The sequence below is a fragment of the Mya arenaria genome, chromosome 3 (assembly GCF_026914265.1).
Source record: "Mya arenaria isolate MELC-2E11 chromosome 3, ASM2691426v1".
In the NCBI taxonomy this organism is placed as follows: Eukaryota; Metazoa; Mollusca; class Bivalvia; order Myida; family Myidae; genus Mya; species Mya arenaria.
Window position 1 is genome coordinate 49,450,990 of NC_069124.1, and position 20,506 is coordinate 49,471,495.

Here is a 20,506-nt window from a genome sequence, read left to right on the forward strand (position 1 = left end):
GTGATTGGTGTGTACCTAACATTTTACTGATTTACATCGTTTGATGTGTACATAATTGCAGGCAATCCGTCCCATGAGATTTTTACCATACTTTAACACATCTCTCGTCTAACGTTTTATAGAAAAGATGTTATGACAAAACAAAAATATGATTTTCGGTGTAAGCATTTAGATGAAAGCTTGCCCTCCGAATATGCTTCTTAAAGACGACGTTTCTTTCGTTTTCAAGAGACTCACTTACTGTGTGTTGGCAACTACTTTTTAAAACTTGATTATGAAACTTAAGAAACGCTATTACGACTAATAAAATTCACTTTACAGCAACTGACAGATACCTCATTTAAGCATGAAATTATCAATAGTGTTTCTAAGAGCCTTTGTCTGTCATGTTTAAAAAGTGAACATGAGCGATTTTCCAAATTTGTTTTATGTTACATTTTTCAATTCAAAAACTCTTCTGATCTTACCACAGATGTAGATCAAATTACGAAAATGCGCACAATGCAATACTAACAGTCAATGATCAATAGTCAGAGGTCCCGGGCCCCGTCTGTGATAGACCCGGCTTTTCCGATAAAAAGTCCCGGATCCCGGTGTATATTACTCCCTCCAACCACGTTTACTATTTTCACAACGGACTATTATTACAAAGAGGACGAACAGAAAAATTCGACAGCAAAAATCATGAATGTCATCAAATGTTTACATAGGTGGTGCATGTCATCACCTAATTATAAGCTTGTTCAATGTGGCAGAACTGTATGCATTCAACACAGACCTTATTATGTTGATGCCGCACCGACTATTGGAAAGAAAGTTGACCATGAATCGCCGGATTTCCAGGTTGCTACTGTACCCTTCAATTTTCTTGCTGCTAAATTTACGTTATAAAAATATGAAAATTGATGCAACATTTTTGTGGCTTATCTGTGTTCTAGAAGTAACACCCTTGACTGTCGGTTCAGCGGTCACAGTTTCAATTCCCCACCACACAACTAAAACGATCCTAATCATCTTCCAGAAGGTATGATGAATGGGGGTCCCGTGTGTAAGTTATGTACACTTTTGCAACGTTAAAGAACCAGGGTAGCTGAAACCAGGGTTACATTGTGACTATGCGCTTGGCTTCAAAAACCAAAAATGAAATACAATCTTTTGTAGCACTTGCTGAATGCACCTTTCCCAACTGTTGAGTTAAAATGAGCTTATACACCCAATATTTTAAAATAATTAAAACTTACATAATATATAAGATAAATATCATTCATGTTAATATTTAAATAGACACCAATGAACAATATACTCATAAAAATGAAACCCATGTGGAGAACGGTACATCAAAAATAGCTCAAATAAATGTTCAAGTCAAATAATAGGCAATTACACAAATTACTTTACTAAATTTCATGGAACTACTATGTTTAAAATAATCATGTGATTCTTTGTGTATAATGTGACATTTGAAACTTTTTAGCCCGTGCTCTTCTTTTTCATGCTCATACTAATATTATGCAAATAATTGAATTCATCAAAAAATGTAAACAATTTGGCGGTAGCTACATTTACATTTTATGCTTATTTTTTTCATAAATTTGGGAAATGCTGTCACCATTTTTTTCCAGACACATTCTGATGTTTGATCCTTTGTAATTAGTAAACTTGAAACAGACAACATTTAATTGTTGCTTAACATAAAAACCTATTGTTGACAATGTCTTCATATTGTAATACAACTTTCAGACAGGCCAGTCTCTTACACCTGTCTTCGTTTTCTGGAATGGTACGGATATTTCTGATGGTCCAGAATAGTTACGGTTGGGCCAGGCTTTTATACACAACCTAATAATACTCTTAACATTCTGATTGTAATGCCATCATTGGCATTTTTAAAGCTGCACTCTCACAGAGATACCAATTTTACAACTTTTTTAGTTTTTGTCTTAGAAAGAGCAATTTTTTGTGTAAATATCTGCAAACCAATGATATAAGATTGCTGAAAAATTATCACATCGTAGACTTTCATATATCCATTAGAAAATTAATGAATTTATGGCTTAAACCGCTACTGACGGTTTATTTATAACTTTAAGAAAAATGCATAAAACATCAATTTTTGAACTTAAATGTAAAAATCTGCAATCTAATATTTTGTCAGCAGACATATATAACTGGGTTCAATGGATTTTCGCAAAAATTGACTCGTTCCAAGACAAATAATAAAAAAAGTTGTCAAAACGTTCAATCTGTGAGAGTGCAGCTTTAAAACTCAGATGTGTGTGTTTGATGTGTGTGTTTATTGCAGGAAAATTATGCAGTCATGTCTAACCTTGTTAGCGAGCTGAAAGGGAGGATTTCCAAAATTGTTCAAGGTAGATGTGTATTAAAGGCGTGCAATATTAATTGGTGCACTCTTTTTTTATTGATTTTAATGCATTATCATGTTTAATTCATTTGATATTAATAAAAAAATGGTATACAGTTGAGTAAATATAAGCAATTGGCAGTTTTTTTAAAGTGAATTTATAGCCTCATAGCTTAACTATATATATCAATTACAAAAAAATAGCATTTATGAATGCTAATATCTTTTTATCTGTACACAAATTATGTGTTATATTTTTTGTAGTGTTGGGAATCGGTTGCAATTTTACTATCGATGATCGGTTCCACTCAAGTAACCGATTATCGATAGTACAATCGGTTTTTAAAATACTAGATAGTACCTGAGTTGTAGTTTTATTCATGTACAGTATTAAACTCTTAATCATTATATGCATATACCTTATGTCTATGATTGAAGTTATTAGTGTTGTTGTATAAAAAATAGTTCATTTTCTTGCTCATTGTGGCTTTCATCAGCCATTTTGTTAAAGATAACATCTGAACACTTACAAATATTATTTTTTTTGATAATCGATTATAACTCAATACTATCGATTGTCGCCAATTTCAGGCCCAACCAATCGATTTTCGATTATAATCGATCATCGGAACATCACTAATTTTTTGTTTGATCGTAAAAGTCAAATGAGTTAAACATGATATTAAAAAAAAGTTTTTTTGAATCAACCTATATTTTGCACCTTTGATAGATCTGTGAAAAATTTTGATCATTTTAATAAGAAGTTGATAATTCTTCTATTTTGCAGTAGTTTACATCTGTAGACTCTTTTTCTGGTTAATTGGCGAAGAAAAGTACAATTTAAAGATACCATAATATTTTAACTTTTTCTAGCAGTGCTGATTATTAAAAGATTTTGGTTTCATTAATTATCCCCCGCCTATGAAATAGGGAGGGGGATATTGAAATGGCGTTGTCCGTCCGTCCGTCACCTGCGTTTTCTCAGTAAGTAGCCGGTAGAATTTCATGAAACTTAAAATAAATATGAAAAAAAAAATTGATTGGTCAATTGTCCTTGGAGTTATTGCCCTTGATTTTTTGAAAAATGCACATTCACAGCCATTTCTCAGTCACTAGCAGGCAGAATTTCATAAAACTTAAACTAAATATGAATTACTATACTGAGATGATGCCTGTTCATTTTTTTTTTTGGATCGGTCAATTGTACTTAGTTATTGCCCTTGATTTTTTGAAAAACTCTCATTTACAGCCATTTCTCAGTAACTAGTTGGTAGAAATTCTTGAAACTTGAAATAAATATGAACCAACATACTGCGATGATGCCTGTTTATTTATATTTTGGATTGTATAATTTCTATATGAGTTATTTGTCCTTGATTTTTTAAAGATCCATGTTTGCAGCCTTTTCTATGCAACTAGCTGGTAGAATTTCATGACACTTGGAATAAATAAGAACCAACATACTGTGATGATGCCTGTCTATTTTTCTTTTGGATTGGTCAATTTTCCTTAGAGTTATTCCCCTTGATTTATTAAAAAAATCATTTTTTGCAGCCGTTTCTCAGTAACAAGCTGCTAGAATTTAATGAAACTTGAATGTTATATGAACCAACATCCTGCAATGAACTTCTTCGGTGAATTTCTACGGCTACATTTTTATCTCAACTATTGAGTACTATTTTGCAATGATTGATGTTTCCGAGTAAGCAGTTTCGGAAAAGACAGTTTTATTTAATCATCCCTCTGATTTATTTCATTAAATTTTTTTATCATAAAGTAGTCCCGGTCAATATTTTATAATTTGGCTCGGAAAGGGATAAACCAATGTGCTTATCTTATTCTTTCTGAGATTTTTTTAACCTTCAAGCACAAACAAGCCATCAAGCACAAACAAGCCATCGTTGGCGGGGGATATCTTTTCACTGAAAATGCTTGTTTTCTCAAAATTGATTAATTTTACCTTTGAAATACATGTATTCACTGTTGTATTTTAAAGTAAGTATGTTTATGCCTGATATGGGATGAATTTATTTAATAGCTTTGTCTTCTGATATATCCCTATGCCACCATAACAAAAGTTTTATCTTTGAGTACAGGTAGCAACCACTTTCTTAATTATTTGATAACACCCATTTTAGATTCTATGAACGATACCCCATTTCAGGAGGTGGCGAGAAAGCCAGAGAACGACATGTGTCAAGAAACAAGCTTCTCCCACGAGATCGGATCAACAAACTCCTAGATCCAGAGTAACAAGCTTGCACTTAATTGATTAGACATAAAGGAGAAGTTTTCCCTCTCAACATACACATGTGCAGCTGTAAATTTTTTTGTCAAAAACTGATGATAAGAAAAAATATAATAAATCTGTATGTGGTTAAATAATGTCACTCGTCAGTTAATAAATAACTTGCCGAATGGTCATTGCTTTTTAAAATAGCTTCAATAAGGCACACTGGATTTAACATGACTAGAAAAATCTTCAGAAACTTATAGCCAATTTGCATATATTAGGATATCCTGAGTGGTTATATAACTTATTTCATCCCCAGGTCCCCGTTCCTAGAGTTAGGTCAGCTGGCGGGGTATGAACTTTACAAAGGGGAGGACGTACCAGCCGGTGGAATCATTACAGGCATTGGCAGAGTGGCAGGGTATTGTTTTATTTGGTCACCTCATCTGTATTGTAAATTGCCAGAGAACTTAAGTGTGAGCTCAACAATGAGGGAAGATGTCCAGTACCACAAAATCAAAACATGTTGTTTAATATAAAAGTCTTGTACAAGCTATTGCATATTTATATTTTTGCAAGTAATTTAAAATTTGTAGGTTTTACCAGCTGATGTGTTAATGCAATTGTCACCTTAATGGAAGAACTCCATATCTGCCTCTACTCCTATATGCAGTTAATAGAGTTCTTGCCCTAGGGTGACCCATTAAAGTTAATAAACTTATAGAATGTTTCCCTTGTAATATTGTCAGTGACTCAAAAAAACAAACTTTTAATGCCCCCGAAGGTGGGCATATTAAAATCGCTCCGACCGTCCGTCCGGCTCTGTAACTTTCCCTTGTATAGACAGATTTTAAAATAACTTGCCACATGTGTTCCACATACCAAGACGACGTGTGGCGTCTAAGACTCGTGTCCCTACCTCAAAGGTCAAGGTCACACTTGGTAATTATTCACAATGGAGTGCTGCATATAAAGACATAGAGTATAGGTTGTCGTGTCCGGGCTGTAACTTTCTCTTGTATGGACAGATTTTAAAATAACTTGCCACATGTGTACCACTTACCAAGACGACGTGTCGCGTGCAAGACCCATGTCCCTACCTCAAAGGTCAAGGTCACACTAAGTGTTTATTCACAATGGAGTGCTGTATATAAGGACATAGAGTATAGGTTGTCGTGTCCGGGCTGGAACTTTCCCTTGTATGGACAGATTTTAAAATAACTTGCCACATGTGTTCCACATACCAAGACGACGTGTCGCGTGCAAGACCCGTGTCCCTACCTCAAAGGTCAAGGTCACACATAGTGTTTATTCACAATGGAGTGCTGCATATAAGGACATAGAGTATAGGGTGTCATGTCCGGGCTGTAACTTTCCCTTGTATGGACAGATTTTAAAATATCTTGCCACATGTGTTCCACATACCAAGACGACGTGTCGCGTGCAAGACCCGTGTCCCTACCACATAGGTCAAGGTCACACTTAGTGTTTATTCACAATGGAGTGCTGCATACAAGGACATAGGGTATAGGTTGTCGTGTACGGGCTGTAACTTTCTCTTGTATGGACAGATTTTAAAATAACTTGCTTCATGTGTTCCACATACGAAGACGACGTGTCGTGTGCAAGACCCGTGTCCCTACCTCTAAGGTGAAAGATACACTAAGTGTTTATTCACAAGGGAATTCTGAATATAAGGACATCACAGTGTAGGTTGTCAAGAAAGGGTGGTATTTTTTTATGTTCAGAGGCAATTTAAAATAACTTGCCATATGTATTTGACACGTAAATGCAAGATCAACTTTTCATGTACTGACCTTGTTCATAGGTCAATGTCACATTCGGGGGCATTCGTCACATACTGTGACAGCTCTTGTTTTTACATATATATACATGTATAAAGGCAACTTTATGAAGAACAATGTTAATAATCTGGATTGACCCTTTCAGTGTTGAGTGTATGATAGTTGCCAATGACCCAACAGTAAAGGGAGGCTCCTACTACCCAATCACAGTGAAGAAACACATCCGAGCCCAGGAAGTAGCGCAGCAGAACAACCTGCCTTGCATATACCTGGGTAGGCTGCATGCATTGTTAATGAAAGACTTTAAAAAAGAGTATGAAGTTCTTTTAGAATTAACGATACTCTGGTTTCTTTCAACCATTCAATTGACCAATTGAAATATTATATGTTCTCAGTAAAAAATACACATACCAGTAGTTATTATTCAATTAATTACTTTTGACCACCTCTGAGTAGGTGAAGCTAGGCTCCCATTCACATTATATTAATTCTTTTATACAACATAATTGGTTTTACTTCTCTCTGCCAAATGTGTGTTGCATATATCTGTATCATGTTCAGATTTGTTTTTCTGTTTCACTTTAAAGACTCATAAACATAATAGTAGGAGTACATATGTACTCTGTACATATTGCATGGTCACCTGGCAGTAGAAATTAAGTACCGGTAATGGGTAATTGCATTAAAGCTGCACTCACAGATTGAACGTTTTGACAACTTTTTTATTTTTTGTCTTGGAACGAGCCAATTTTTGCGAACATCCATTGAAACCAGTTATACAAGACTGCTGACAAAAAAATAGATATCAGATTTTTATAATTAAGTTCAAAATTTGATGTTTTATGCATTTTTCTTAAACCGTAAGTAACGGTTTAGGCCATAAAACATTAATTTTCAAACGGGAATATGAAATTCTGCGATCTGATCTTTTGTCAGCAATCTTTTATCATTGGTTTGCAGATATTTACGCAAAAAATTTGCTCTTTCCAAGACAAAAAATAAAAAAGTTGTCAAAACGTTCAATCTGTGAGAGTGAGACTTCAAGGTGACAATGTATTGTGATTAGTTTTAAGGACAGTGAAATTTGTACAACTACATAAAATGGTCAAAGAGGTGTCTCTATTATCATCAATAGTGTAGACTGGTTTTCAAGCAAGAAAAAATCTGAAACAAATTAAAGTCTTTTGCAGTTGACTCTGGAGGAGCCAATCTACCTCGACAGGCAGATGTGTTCCCGGACAGGGATCACTTTGGTCGTATCTTCTTCAACCAAGCCAATATGTCAGCACAAGGAATACCTCAGGTAAGGCAATAATTTGGGGATAAGTGATGAATGTGTTTGGAGGAGATTAAGAAACATAACCACAAAAGCTAAACAGAATCTAGTATGTGCACCCCACATTTTTAGCTTGATTATCAATCTTTGTCAAAATCTTCCCTTTCAAAACTTGAAGATAAGGTATAACTAAATGGTTAATGGTTGAAACTTAGGTTAGTAATGGTGGTAACAAAGGAAGGGTAAATGGTTCTAATAAGCACAAGTACATGCAGCAGATTTAATTTTTTTTTACATATATCAGTCGCTAAAAAGCTCTCCGAGCTTATAAATGTTACATATTCGTCTTTTTGCGAGTAATCAGAATGTTATTATTGTTTACTTTTAAATTGTTACTTTTCTGGTTCAATGGATACACTTGTGATTTGCTGTATTTGTAACTAGATTGAGACAGTGATTTAAGCTGAACTTGTTTGTAATTAAATATGTGAGCATATCTTTAATTATTTCACGTTTAAAAGTTAACAGCAATGTCGCTTATCACATTGTATACTTAAATAACTATAAAATTGGTGAAATGTGACAGAACAAAACTTACATTTTGCTGTGCCTTCTCATTTCTGGCAATGTTTTAAATATGCTTCAAGGTGGCAGTTGTGTTGGGGTCCTGCACAGCCGGTGGTGCCTATGTTCCTGCCATGGCAGACGAGAGCATCATTGTAGGGAAACAGGGAACCATCTTCCTGGGAGGGCCTCCACTGGTAATGTGCCACAATGATTTGCCCTTGCTATATCATTGTTTTTTCATGTCTGTATGCTTAAAATTACATGTTATGGACTATGGTTTATTTTGCTTTGTTCCCAAAGTTTATATATGGAACCATATTCAATAACAACCGAGTTTGAGACTTGGGCTCAGAAATTTGAATTCTTATCATTGTATGATATCTCTATATAGTGCTTCAATGTCAAAAGATGTGTGCTTGATTTTAGAACTGATAATTTGTTGAAGATACTGTCACATTTTGACAAAACTTGCTCTGATGAAAGTGAATTCTGCCCTGGAATTTAATATAACAAGGATCAAAATTTAATAAAATTCATCAAAACAAAAATGATGTCTGCTTATTTTGAATTTGTTCACTGCGTCCTATCTCTGGTATTCAGGTTTTTTACCCGATTTTTCACAAAAAATTTTGCCTGCTATGCTAGTGTCCTATTCACAGTTTAATATGGTATGTATTCCAAAAGCAATCATGTGATATTGATAAACATTAATTTTAAATGTGAAAAATTCTTTGATATATGAAACCCATTTTTACCAGGTGAAAGCAGCTACAGGAGAGGAAGTGTCAGCAGAGGACCTGGGTGGGGCAGACCTTCATTGCAGGTGACTTATGTTACTGATACATATTGCCAAAGTCTACTAGTTAGTTGACTAGTATACCAATACCATTTTTGATCGACTGAAATTTATCTTTCGTTATGCTCAGACCCTTTTATGAAAAAAGTTAAAAAAATTTGGTAGATCAAATAAACACTGAAGTAGCGTGAAAATATGGTATGTAATATAAACAGGGCTTCTGAAAGTTTGGAACCTAAATTGGTCCGGAAACGCCGCAGAACTCGATGAGAATCTCATTTTAAATTAAGTACTATCTAATTAGGCTATGATGGTTTTTGAGCCCTCTTACGAATTGCCAAATTGTGAAAACAAATTGACAGAATTCACATCGGGAATATGTGTGACATTTCTATTTTATCAGACTTTTGAACAGGTCTTTTTTTTAGGGGGGGGAGGGGATGGGGGGCTTCAGTTGTCGCTTGGCCGGACCGATTTAGGTTCCAAACTTTTAGAAGCCCTGTTTATATAAAAATGAGGTTGCTGTAAGTTTTATTGAGACAAGAGCGTTTGAACCCTATTACAGCAAATCTGGTGTGACAGACTACTATGCTCAGGATGATGCCCATGCATTACACCTGGCCAGGAACGTCATGCGTAATATCAACTATAGAAAAGACCCTCAGGTAAGATTTACAAATGGGCATACATGTATACATCTATATTTACAACTAACAGGCACGCTTTTTTTGTATTGAATATAAGTTTTCTTTAAATAGTTTGAATTTCTTTAAATAGTTTAAATTCAAAGTAAAATTGAGGATAAGTTTTGAGAATGTTGCATAAGCGCTATTCCAGTAAAACATATGACTCACAGGGGGAGGCCATTATTTAAATAGTATATCGGTGGGTGTCTTTTTTTGCTAATTTGGACCCCAAAAGGGTTAATTTGCTTCTGTAGGGGGGTGTTATATTTTGAAAGTGCCTTCCCCCCTGGGGTATATAATGTTTAAATAAATGAAATAGCCCTTATACATTTCCACCATAATATGTAAATGTATAAAGAAATTTAAGTATGATATTAACTGTAGATGTTTGTTTAGTACAAAAGCTTCATACAATACCAACTTGAACAGAATATGCTGTGTAGGCTCACTTAAAGTGATTCTTGTATTTAAAATCAATACATACACATGTATATCAAACATAAATTTTGAGTGATAAACCTTTAACTACTTTGTAAATTACACATTGATGGAAAAGATTAATTACTGATAAAAAGATTGTAACCGTGTATTTCATAGCTGTAAACGCGCAAATATTTAATGACTGATCCTTAAAGATTTACAGTGATCAACTATCATCTCATAGACAGAAATACCATAATCATAAGAACCTTGTTTTTGATATTTATTCTTCATTTTTAGTAAATTAATGCAATTGTATTCATTGTGGTACATCTTATTTGGGAGTAAGAGTGCATCTTTAAAGACACACTCTTATTTAAAATAAATACATACACTCGTATAACAAACATCAATTTTGAGTGATAATCCTTCAACTACTTACTAAATCATGCATTTATGGAAAATATTAATTACTGATGAGAAGATTGTATTTGAGTATTTAATAGCTGAAAACACAAAAACATTAAATGATTGGTGAGTGCTTAAAGATTTACTTTTCTTTCAAATTTAACTCCATATCCTTCATAAGAACCATTGTGTTTGACATTTATGCATCTTTTTGGGTATTTCAAAACAATTGAATTAATTGCGGTAAATCTTTTTTGGGAGTAAGAGCACATCTTTAAGAAGTCTGCAAACATAAAAAAGGGCCTTTGCTTATAAGCATTGAAAGTGTTCATCAATTTTTACAATGCCTTTTTACATGTATAGGTAACGGTGTCCAGCCCAGATCCTCCCCTGTACCCTGCAGATGATCTGTACGGCATTGTTGGCGGGAATCTGAAGAAAACCTTTGACATAAGGGAGGTATGTAACCGCCCATCCTCGGAACCCCAGCGTATCATAACCAATATGATACCCTGGGCAAATTGGCGAGGGAAACTTTGTAAATCTTGAATATTCATAAGCATTTTCCGACCAATGAAATAGCTGTTTACAAAAAGGAAAGAATCTGTGAAGAGTTTTTGGCATATTTTACAATATCCTGCCTAAAACGATTTGTAAGCCATGATCTCATTAGATTATTTCGAACCGAGAACCAGGATTACATCCGTAACTTCTCGGCTATTTCGCACCGCATGAGGTGTGTCTCATACGACCAATCATGCGGCTGGATTTCACCTTATTAATTATCCTTGAGTCCGAGATTTTTATAGCTGATTTGCCCAGGGTATCACAAAGGTTATGATACCCCGGGGTGCCGAGGACAGTAACCGCCATGCTCGATTTTATTTTGGTATTACCTGCCTTTCAAACTTAATCAATTGAATCTAATAGTTACAAGTTTGATATGTATTTCTAAATAAGAAATTTATTTGATGTAATATTTACTGATAATATGTTTTCAGAATGATAAACTCTCTGTTCCATGGTTTCAGGTTATAGCCAGAATAGTTGATGGCAGCAGATTTGACGAGTTCAAGGCTTTATATGGGGAAACTCTTATCACAGGTATAAGCATTGTGTATTTAAAAGTGATGGGCAATCCGCTTGATAATCATTATCAATTAATTGGACAGACAGACCGACTTATTGATTGGATGAAATGATAATTGTCAGAAAATTTCAAAGAATACCGTGGTATATTTTGTGTCAGTTAGCATCTAGTTATTACCGGTAGGTACTGGTGAATAACATCACACTTATTGCATGGCTTAAGAATCAAAAAATATAAATTTTTAAACATTTGAAGTGTTGGCAGAGCTGATATTGCCTAAATTTAATAAGTATCTGTCTAATATCATGTACTTTGCTATAGATAATGACAGATTGTAATGTTTTTTGAGGGGAAAGAGAAAATTATGTATATTCAGAAAGATATAGAATGCGAATATGACCTGTGAGTTTACAGCACCAATTACTCAATTTATCAATACCATCAAAATGTTGTCACCAATAGCCCTCTGGAACAATGTATTGATTACCACCAATAATACCATTTTGGTGTCATTTGAAAAGAATTTAGCTGCAGAAAAATAAAATGTAAAGATTTTACTGGAAACCTCACCCTAGTGCAAAAACTTGATAACTGCATATATAAAGAGAAGCAGATATTGAGTTCTTGCACTAAGGTGAAGTTATGAAACAGTTTTATATGGCCTTCAAAGATGGTAAAATAGGTCGTATTATATCCGATTCCAGTTGATATAAACAACAAATGTTGAAATTGTGATAACCAAGCATTAAAATTTAACATAATACAGTTTGTGTATATCATGTGATAAATTGCATCATAAATGCTACATGGGAAGGTAATATATTGCTTTGAATGGTGATTTTAAACAAAGATAACTTCACTATTTCTTAACCATTTTAAATGAAGCATAGCCCAGTCTATGCTACTAACTAGCCCTGCCTTTGGTCCTTTACCAGAGTATGATTGGGAGTTTAGTTTTTTAAACCGCTTCGACAAACCTTTTCTCAATATGGCCGTCTGACAGAGCACTGTCAAAACATTATTATGGAAACAGGTCTGTCAAAGTGTTTGATAAAACTAATCACCTTATCAAACTCTGGTACGTAATAAAACAAAGGCGGGGCTCCTCAAGCGGTATAGACTGCCCTTGGTTTCATTTTAAATGATGTAGTAAAAGAAAAGTAATAAGCATATATGTCGTAATTTATGACATTGTATATACACACACTGATAATAAGGTAAATGGGGAAAACATGTTCACTTTAATAATTAGAAACAATTCTTGTAATCATGCTTCACACTAATAATGCATCTGTTGTAAATTTGACTATAAAATGGTGCATATTCATTTTTAGCTCTACTGGCCAAAGGCCAGAAGAGCTTATGTGATGGTAATGTGTACAAAGTATGTGCGTCCGTGTGTTCGTGCGTCTATGCCTCTGTAAACAATTTCTTGTAAACAATTTCTTGGCAAGTCTTCAGTTTTGATTGTATCTCGATGAAACTTGTACAGTATTTAGATACCAATTAGAGCTTGGTTTCTTTTGAAAACCAGCCATATCTGCCTATGCATGCCTAGATTATGGGCCTTGAAAGTTTAAAATTAAAGAAATACTATTTTTAGTTAACTTAAGATCTGCATGAGCGAATTCTATTTTTAGCCAAGTTTACATGTAAATTTAAGTCTAGGACTAAGGGAGAGAATTTGCTTTATGTACTGCAGTTGATTTTGTGAATTACTCTGCCTTGTTCTTGTTGAAAGCCCAAAGGCCATTTTTTTTAGCTCTAGGTGTCTGTAGTTTGCACATTCATCTTAACAAAATTGATTGTGAATGTTTGTTCAAGTTATGCACCTGGGGTCATTACTGGCTACGCCCAGGGTTCACAGGTTTGGTAAAATTAAATTGGGAAAGGTTTGAAAATCTTTTTGTGTGTTTTTGCATCCATCTCAGCACAATTGCTTGTGAATGATTGTTCAAATTGATCGATGTTGTCCTCGGATGCCCTTGACTTCGACCTTTTGACCAACTTTTTTTAAATTTTTAAAACTACAGAAATTTTTACCATGAGTACAGTTTTGAAAACATTTTTTTTTTGTCAGATGGCTTTTACTTGGCACATATTAAAATAGCTCATGCAACTAATCTGCTTACAATTCTTTCTGCGCTCAGATGTTGAGTGTCTGTAGTTTGCACACTCATCTTAACAAAATTGGTTGTGAATGTTTGTTCCAGTTATGCACCTGGGGTCATTACTGGCCAGGCCCAGGGTTCACAGGTTTCATAAAATTAAATAGGGAAAGGTTTGAAAATCTTTTTGTGTGTTTTTGCATCCATCTCAGCACGATTGCTTGTGAATGTTTGTTCAAATTGATCAATGTTGTCCTCGGATGCCCTTGACTTTTAACTTTTTTTTTATTTTAAAATTACAGAAATTTTTACCATGAGTACAGTTTTGAAAGCATTTTTTTTGTCAGATGACTTTTACTGTGCACATATTAAAATAGCTCATGCAACTAATCTGCTTACAATTCTTTCTGGGCTCAGATGTTGAACGTGCTACGTTTTCAGGTAACCCAAACACAAAATGTGAACTATATGTCTGTTGCCTTTTACCCATACATACATGCTCTGGATTAAAAATGACCACAAGAGCTTAGGCCCTTTTGGGCCTCTTGTTTTTATGACAGTTGAAAACACTGACTATGTCAGCAACCGTGTTTTCAACTTTGTAATGTTAAATTCCTTTTTCATTGCAAATGTTTTAAAAAGTGGTCTGTTATAGGTTTTGCAAGGTTGTGGGGATACCCAGTCGGCATTATAGGCAACAATGGCGTCCTTTTCTCAGATTCAGCACTGAAGGTAAGTTAGTTATCTTTATGCCATATCTTTAAAATGACATGCATTGCCAACAATTCTTTAAAGAAAAGTAAAATTTTTGTACAATATAACTTTCATAAACTAGATGATTGTTTTTGTTACCAAAAATAGATGTATCTTATGGTTCTCTCATTTTGTTTTGTTTTTGACGCTGGGAAATAGAAAAAAATATGTATGTCATCTTAATATGGTAAACATTTGTGGCGAGTTATTTCAAAATCCTTCAAGCGTTTCAAGAGAAATGGAGCAGACACAAAATATTGTCTTGTGACCATTGACCTCTAAGTGTGACCCAATAACATGGTTGCTCTTTGGTAACTGACATGGTGCCTGACCACACAGATATAAATATTCATGTCTGTTTAACCAATGGAAAAAATACAGCTCACATGATAACACTTGAAAAACAAATGCATGTGGGCTTGGATTCAATGTATTATTTGTCAAACAAAGTATGTAAATATCAAAGGCGGTCGTGATCCAATTTAACTCCCCTATACATGTTACTTACAGAATTCTCAAATTTTCAGCAAAGCGTCTATTTGTATATTTTTTTACAGAATAATAAAAGCTTTATTTTTTTTTCAGGGAACACATTTTATAGAATTATGCTGCCAAAGAAATATACCTCTTATCTTTTTACAAAATATAACAGGTAAAGATTTAATACATTTGGTAGTATAACCTGTACAAAAAGTTTGGTTGAAGCTTTAAGCTTAATATTTGTCAAGAATTAAATAGGTTTACAGGAAGAATTAAATAGGTTTACAGGAATAGATTTACACAATTAATTAGTAATATGAAGTGTATAATTTCCACAGTGGTGAGGGAACAATTTGTCCTCTCCATTGTATCCAGAATTGCAGACTGTTAACTTTGATCTGAATGGGGTTTTTATACAAATTTATTTTAGCTTAATTGTGTAAAAAGCTAATGGCTTATTTTAAAAGCTCTTGAGTCCGCTTCCTTGGTCAAACACATCGGTATTGAGTGTCTGTGGGAGAGGCAACAAGAAAGTTCCCTGCCCGGGGATCGTACCAGTGGGACCTCTTCCTTTGAGCCATCCGGATCTGGTTTACTCGAAGTTTATATTTGTATAATATGGAATGTTAATTTATGAGTTCATAGATTCTCATATAACATTTATGTTAATTAGTAATATTTTACATGTGCTTGTTTTCAGGTTTTATGGTTGGTCGAGAGGCGGAGGCCGGTGGGATAGCTAAACATGGGGCCAAGATGGTGACGGCGGTGGCGTGTGCCCGGGTACCTAAACTGACAGTCATTCTTGGGGGATCATATGGGGCGGGAAACTATGGCATGTGCGGAAGGTCCTACAGGTATAACTGAACTGGTTACCTTTGGTGTGTGTGTAAACTTATTTATACTTTAGGTATTTAGAGCATATTGCAGTGAATTGGTTTAACCTTTGTACATGAATATTGACTTTTGAATGATTTCATTGTGCAAATACAAACATAAGGATACTTTTGCTATTTTGATTATCAATTCAATTGAATAAGTATAATAAAAGTCAGTTATATACGAGTAATGTCCCTTTTTCAAAAAAAAAAAAAAGACAAGTGATTGCTCCATGGCACTCTCACCAAGTATCTCTGATTATATAGAAAGTAAAAATAGATACCATCACTGATTAAATGTCATCCTAACAATGTCAGTTTCAGTGCATTACAGAAATAGAGCTTCAAATGGTTTCATTAATGGTAACTATCTGCATGTTACAGTCCACGATTCCTGTATATGTGGCCTAATGCTCGGATCTCTGTGATGGGTGGAGAACAGGCCGCCAATGTGCTGGCACAGATAACAATGGAACAAAGGAAACGGGAGGGAAAACCGGTATGTATGGCTAAATAGATCTTAGATTACAGAATTGATAGATTGTTATTAAGAAAAACTGTACTTATTTACTTAATGTTTTTTCACAGACGTGCAACAGATTTATGTGGGTAGGGAATATTGAACTAATTAATGTCAAGTTATGATCTAAAAAGAATGAGGAACTATGCAAATGATAACTCTAAGAATTGGAAAACACTAGTTTATAGCTTCAAACTGATCAATCTTATTTTGCTTACATTGTTTATTGTCAAAAAAATAAGCTATCTTTCGAGTATGAATGATAGAGGTTTTATGTGAAGGTTGTCTTGTTTACAGTGGACAGCGGAGGAGGAGCAAGCCCTGAAGGAGCCAGTGATACGGAAATACGAGGCTGAGGGCAGCCCCTACTTCTCCAGTGCCAGGTACGACTTCAAAATAATCTTTTTTCATAAGTGACATTGTATGCAAGTTTATCTACCTATATTTCCATCTGGGTCGTGACGTCATTTGATCATGCTTTGTATATGCCCACTCATAGACAGGAATGTTTTGTAGTTTTACCTGCCCCTGGTTGGGGTCGCAGAGTTTGATGTCTGACCAATAACTTTATAAGACTTTGTCAAATCATTTCCAAATTTTGTGATGTGTATGGACATAATGTCTCAGATAAGTTTGATAACCAGCCTTAAAGGGTGATAACTCTCAATTGCTTGAGTCACTTGAGAGTTATCACCCTTTAAGTATAGATATAACCTTAAGTCGGTCTTGTCTGATCAATAACTGTATAAGTCTTTGTCCAATCAGCACAAAATATGTGGGTCAAGTTCGATAACCAGTCACTCTAGAGTTATGACCCTTAAATTGGCAAAAGCTGTACTTTTTCCACTCTCTTCATTTGGGTTAAAATGCAACCACTTATCACCAAACTTTGTGTCCTAACAATGGGTCTGCATATTTTGTGGCACACTTGTCTGTTTATTGTATTACAGATAATTATAGTATGTATACAGTACATGTAGATCAAGAGGTGAAAAATGTGTGCATTTTATATATATTTTGCATAATAAAATTAGTTTTCATGTGTAATCCTTTTCATTTCTTAATTCATGTTCATGATTTCTGTCCTTTGTGAAAAAATGTTAAAACTTTTCTGAAATGGTGATATTTATTTTACCATTGTAGGATTTTTGGCTAGAGCTTTTCTGATTGAGGAAAATGCTTTATTTCTAACCCTTACTCTAACCCTAAGGGGGAATTCCAGTTGACTAGAAATAAGCAAGATGGAAAAGATAGATGGAGAAGATCATTGAATGAGAAAAAGTTAGTTTCTCTAAGAATACCCCACATAGGTCATAAGAAAATATTTCAATGAGGCTTAATATCTTTGATGGACATGATATACTGTATATATGTAAGAACCTGTTTCCCTGTGTTTGATATCTCCGATGTACATAGTATACTGGCCATCTATGTAAGAACCTGTTTCCCGGTGTTTGATATCTCCGATGTACATAGTATACTGGCCATCTATGTAAGAATCTGTTTCCCGGTGTTTGATATCTCCGATGTACATAGTATACTGGCCATCTATGTAAGAATCTGTTTCCCGGTGTTTGATATCTCCGATGTACATAGTATACTGGCCATCTATGTAAGAGCCTGTTTCCCTGTGTTTGACATCTCCGATGTACATATAGTATACTGGCCATCTATGTAAGAGCCTGTTTCCCGGTGTTGCAGGTTGTGGGATGATGGTGTGATAGATCCTGCAGACACGAGGGACGTATTGGGGCTCTCATTGTCAGCAGCACTCAACGCGGACAAGCAGAAAACACAGTTTGGCGTCTTCAGAATGTGATCAGGACTGGAGATAGAGCAAGGGGTTGTTTATTTTTGTGACCCCAAAAATGGACTTACTAGTGCGCTGCAGGGCTATTTATGTGAATGTACTGAACAAAGTATGTGTATTTGTTTGTGATATTTTGTTCATGTTTTATTGTGAATATTATCAGCAGATGTCTGCTATTGATTTTGAACACAAAAAGTCTTGATATGGCATTGTTGGCGTTAATAAATATGCTGCTTTTTTATTGAAGGGATAGGTATATACTTGAAATTATTTCAGCGTTACATTTACAAATGCAGAGTAGTCAATATTTTCTGTGAATATTTATTTTGAGCTATAATTCTGTTGTAATTAAAATATTTGATAAAATACTCAGACATGCCAAAACAATAAAAAGACATGTTTTATGCATTTTAATCGTTAGTCAAAATGATTGATGAAGTATCTCAACTTGGACAATCAGTTGTGAAAACCATTTGTTGTGACATTACACTGACTATTTTTCTTATTTTTATGCCCCCCTTCGAAGAAGAGGGGTATATTGTTTTGCACATGTCGGTCCGTCTGTCCGTCCGTCGGTAGACGGTGATAACTCAACAATTCCTGGACGTATGGTCATCAAACTTGACATGAATAGTTGGGTCTGACCAGTAGATGACCCCTATTGATTTTAGGGCTCATCAGTTGAAAGGTCAAGGTCACAGTGACCTTTAATGGTAAAAGAATTTTAAAGCTTGAAAGCTTGTCCGAGTGATAACTCAACAATGCCTATACCTATGGTTATCAGACTTGACTTGGAGGCTGGGCCTGACCAGTAGATGACCCCATTTGTTTTTGGGGGTCATCAGGCCAAAGGTCAAGGTCACAGTGACTGAATGGTGCCTGCACCCATGGCCCTCAAACTTGACTTTGAGGTTGGGCCTGACCAGTAGATGACCCCTCTAGACTTTGGGGGTCATCGGGCCAAGGTCAAGGTCACAGTTACCTTTAAAGCAAAAAAGTTGACAAATCTTCTCCCAGTGATATCTCAACAATCAAACTTGACATGGAAGTTGGGTCTGACCTGTAGATGACCCCTTATGATTTTAGGTCAAGATCACAGTGACCTTGAACGAAAAAAGCTTGTCTGAGTGATAACTTGTCAATGCCTGCACCCATGGCCCTCAAACTTTTTGGTGACCAGTTGATGACTTCTATGGATTTTGGGGTCATAGAGTCAAAGGTCATGGTCATAACACACTCTATCCTCACACTTTGAATGGTCATAATCTTAAACTGCCTCAATGGCATCCAATGTCAGTGACAAATCAGCTGTCATTTCGGTCCATGCAAAATTCATACAACTGTCCATATAATCCTGACAACATGGCGCGCACTGGGGGGGGGGCAAAATGTTTGACAAACATCTCTTGTTCATGATCTTGTTTCAGATACAAACCACTTGGTATAACATTTAGGAAGCTGGTCCCTTCTATACAGTTAAAATACATGTTAAGGCTTTTATTTTAAATTAAATCATGTTATTTAAATTATGAAAATAATCAATGTCCTTCTCCACTTTTTTGAGATTCTTAATTATATATTAGAGAATTGAAATGTTAAATGCAAATAAAATGTAAAATTATCAAAAGAATTGTTTAGTTTGTGAATAATGCTCACTGCATCTTTTCATTGTTGTATGCATTGGAGGGACAGCTCTTTATTTCCAAATAAGAACAACATACCAGTTTTGAGAATAAACACAGTGAAGCAAGTAAGTGCAGGTGACTGTGTCAAATGTCTAGGTCAACATCTGGTTCAAAATCATTTCCCGAACGACTGAATGGTCTCAATGATTAGCCAGTCCACCATGTCTTTGTATCTGGAATATCTGAGGATCATTACAGTATAAAAGAAGAAATTTATTTAACTATAAGTAGCCAGCCCATGAGCTACATAATTTTAATTTAAACATGTACATTTTTATAAACATTTCTGGAATACCTATTTTCAAGAATGGTGATTATGAATATACAAAATACATTTGGATCCATTTGATGGTGAAGCATATTAATAAAAACTCGATCATTTTGAAACATGTGACAAGTTTTCATGAAGTAAATTAACACTGTAATAAATCAATAGATGCACTGTTTCTTGCTTTTTTATTCTTAATAATATGGACTTGCATGTTAACTTTGATATTATCTGTATACTTACTATTATATGATAATTTATTACATCATCAAAATATATACTGGTTTAACCAAATAAATTGTATATGTGTGAAACATTATATTAATGATGTATAAAAGTACTATATAATTACAAATGTATG

General features: G+C 34.8%; 2 protein-coding genes across 2 annotated transcripts in view; one reads left to right on the top strand and one right to left on the bottom strand.

Moving 5' to 3' along the window:
- Window positions 1-20,506, bottom strand: part of LOC128228627 (uncharacterized) — a 60,779-nt gene that overhangs the window by 39,611 nt on the left and 662 nt on the right. The window lies entirely within an intron of this gene.
- On the top strand, window positions 654-20,321 carry LOC128228625 (methylcrotonoyl-CoA carboxylase beta chain, mitochondrial-like). Its single transcript, XM_052940040.1, has 17 exons — window positions 654-843; window positions 2,303-2,369; window positions 4,527-4,611; window positions 4,915-5,016; window positions 6,546-6,673; window positions 7,591-7,703; window positions 8,324-8,437; window positions 9,002-9,066; window positions 9,605-9,704; window positions 10,917-11,012; window positions 11,585-11,657; window positions 14,407-14,483; window positions 15,090-15,156; window positions 15,685-15,841; window positions 16,247-16,361; window positions 16,680-16,765; window positions 18,084-20,321. The coding sequence occupies exons 1-17, from the start codon at window positions 685-687 to the stop codon at window positions 18,199-18,201; spliced, it is 1,722 nt and encodes a 573-aa protein (XP_052796000.1). The 5' UTR covers window positions 654-684; the 3' UTR covers window positions 18,202-20,321.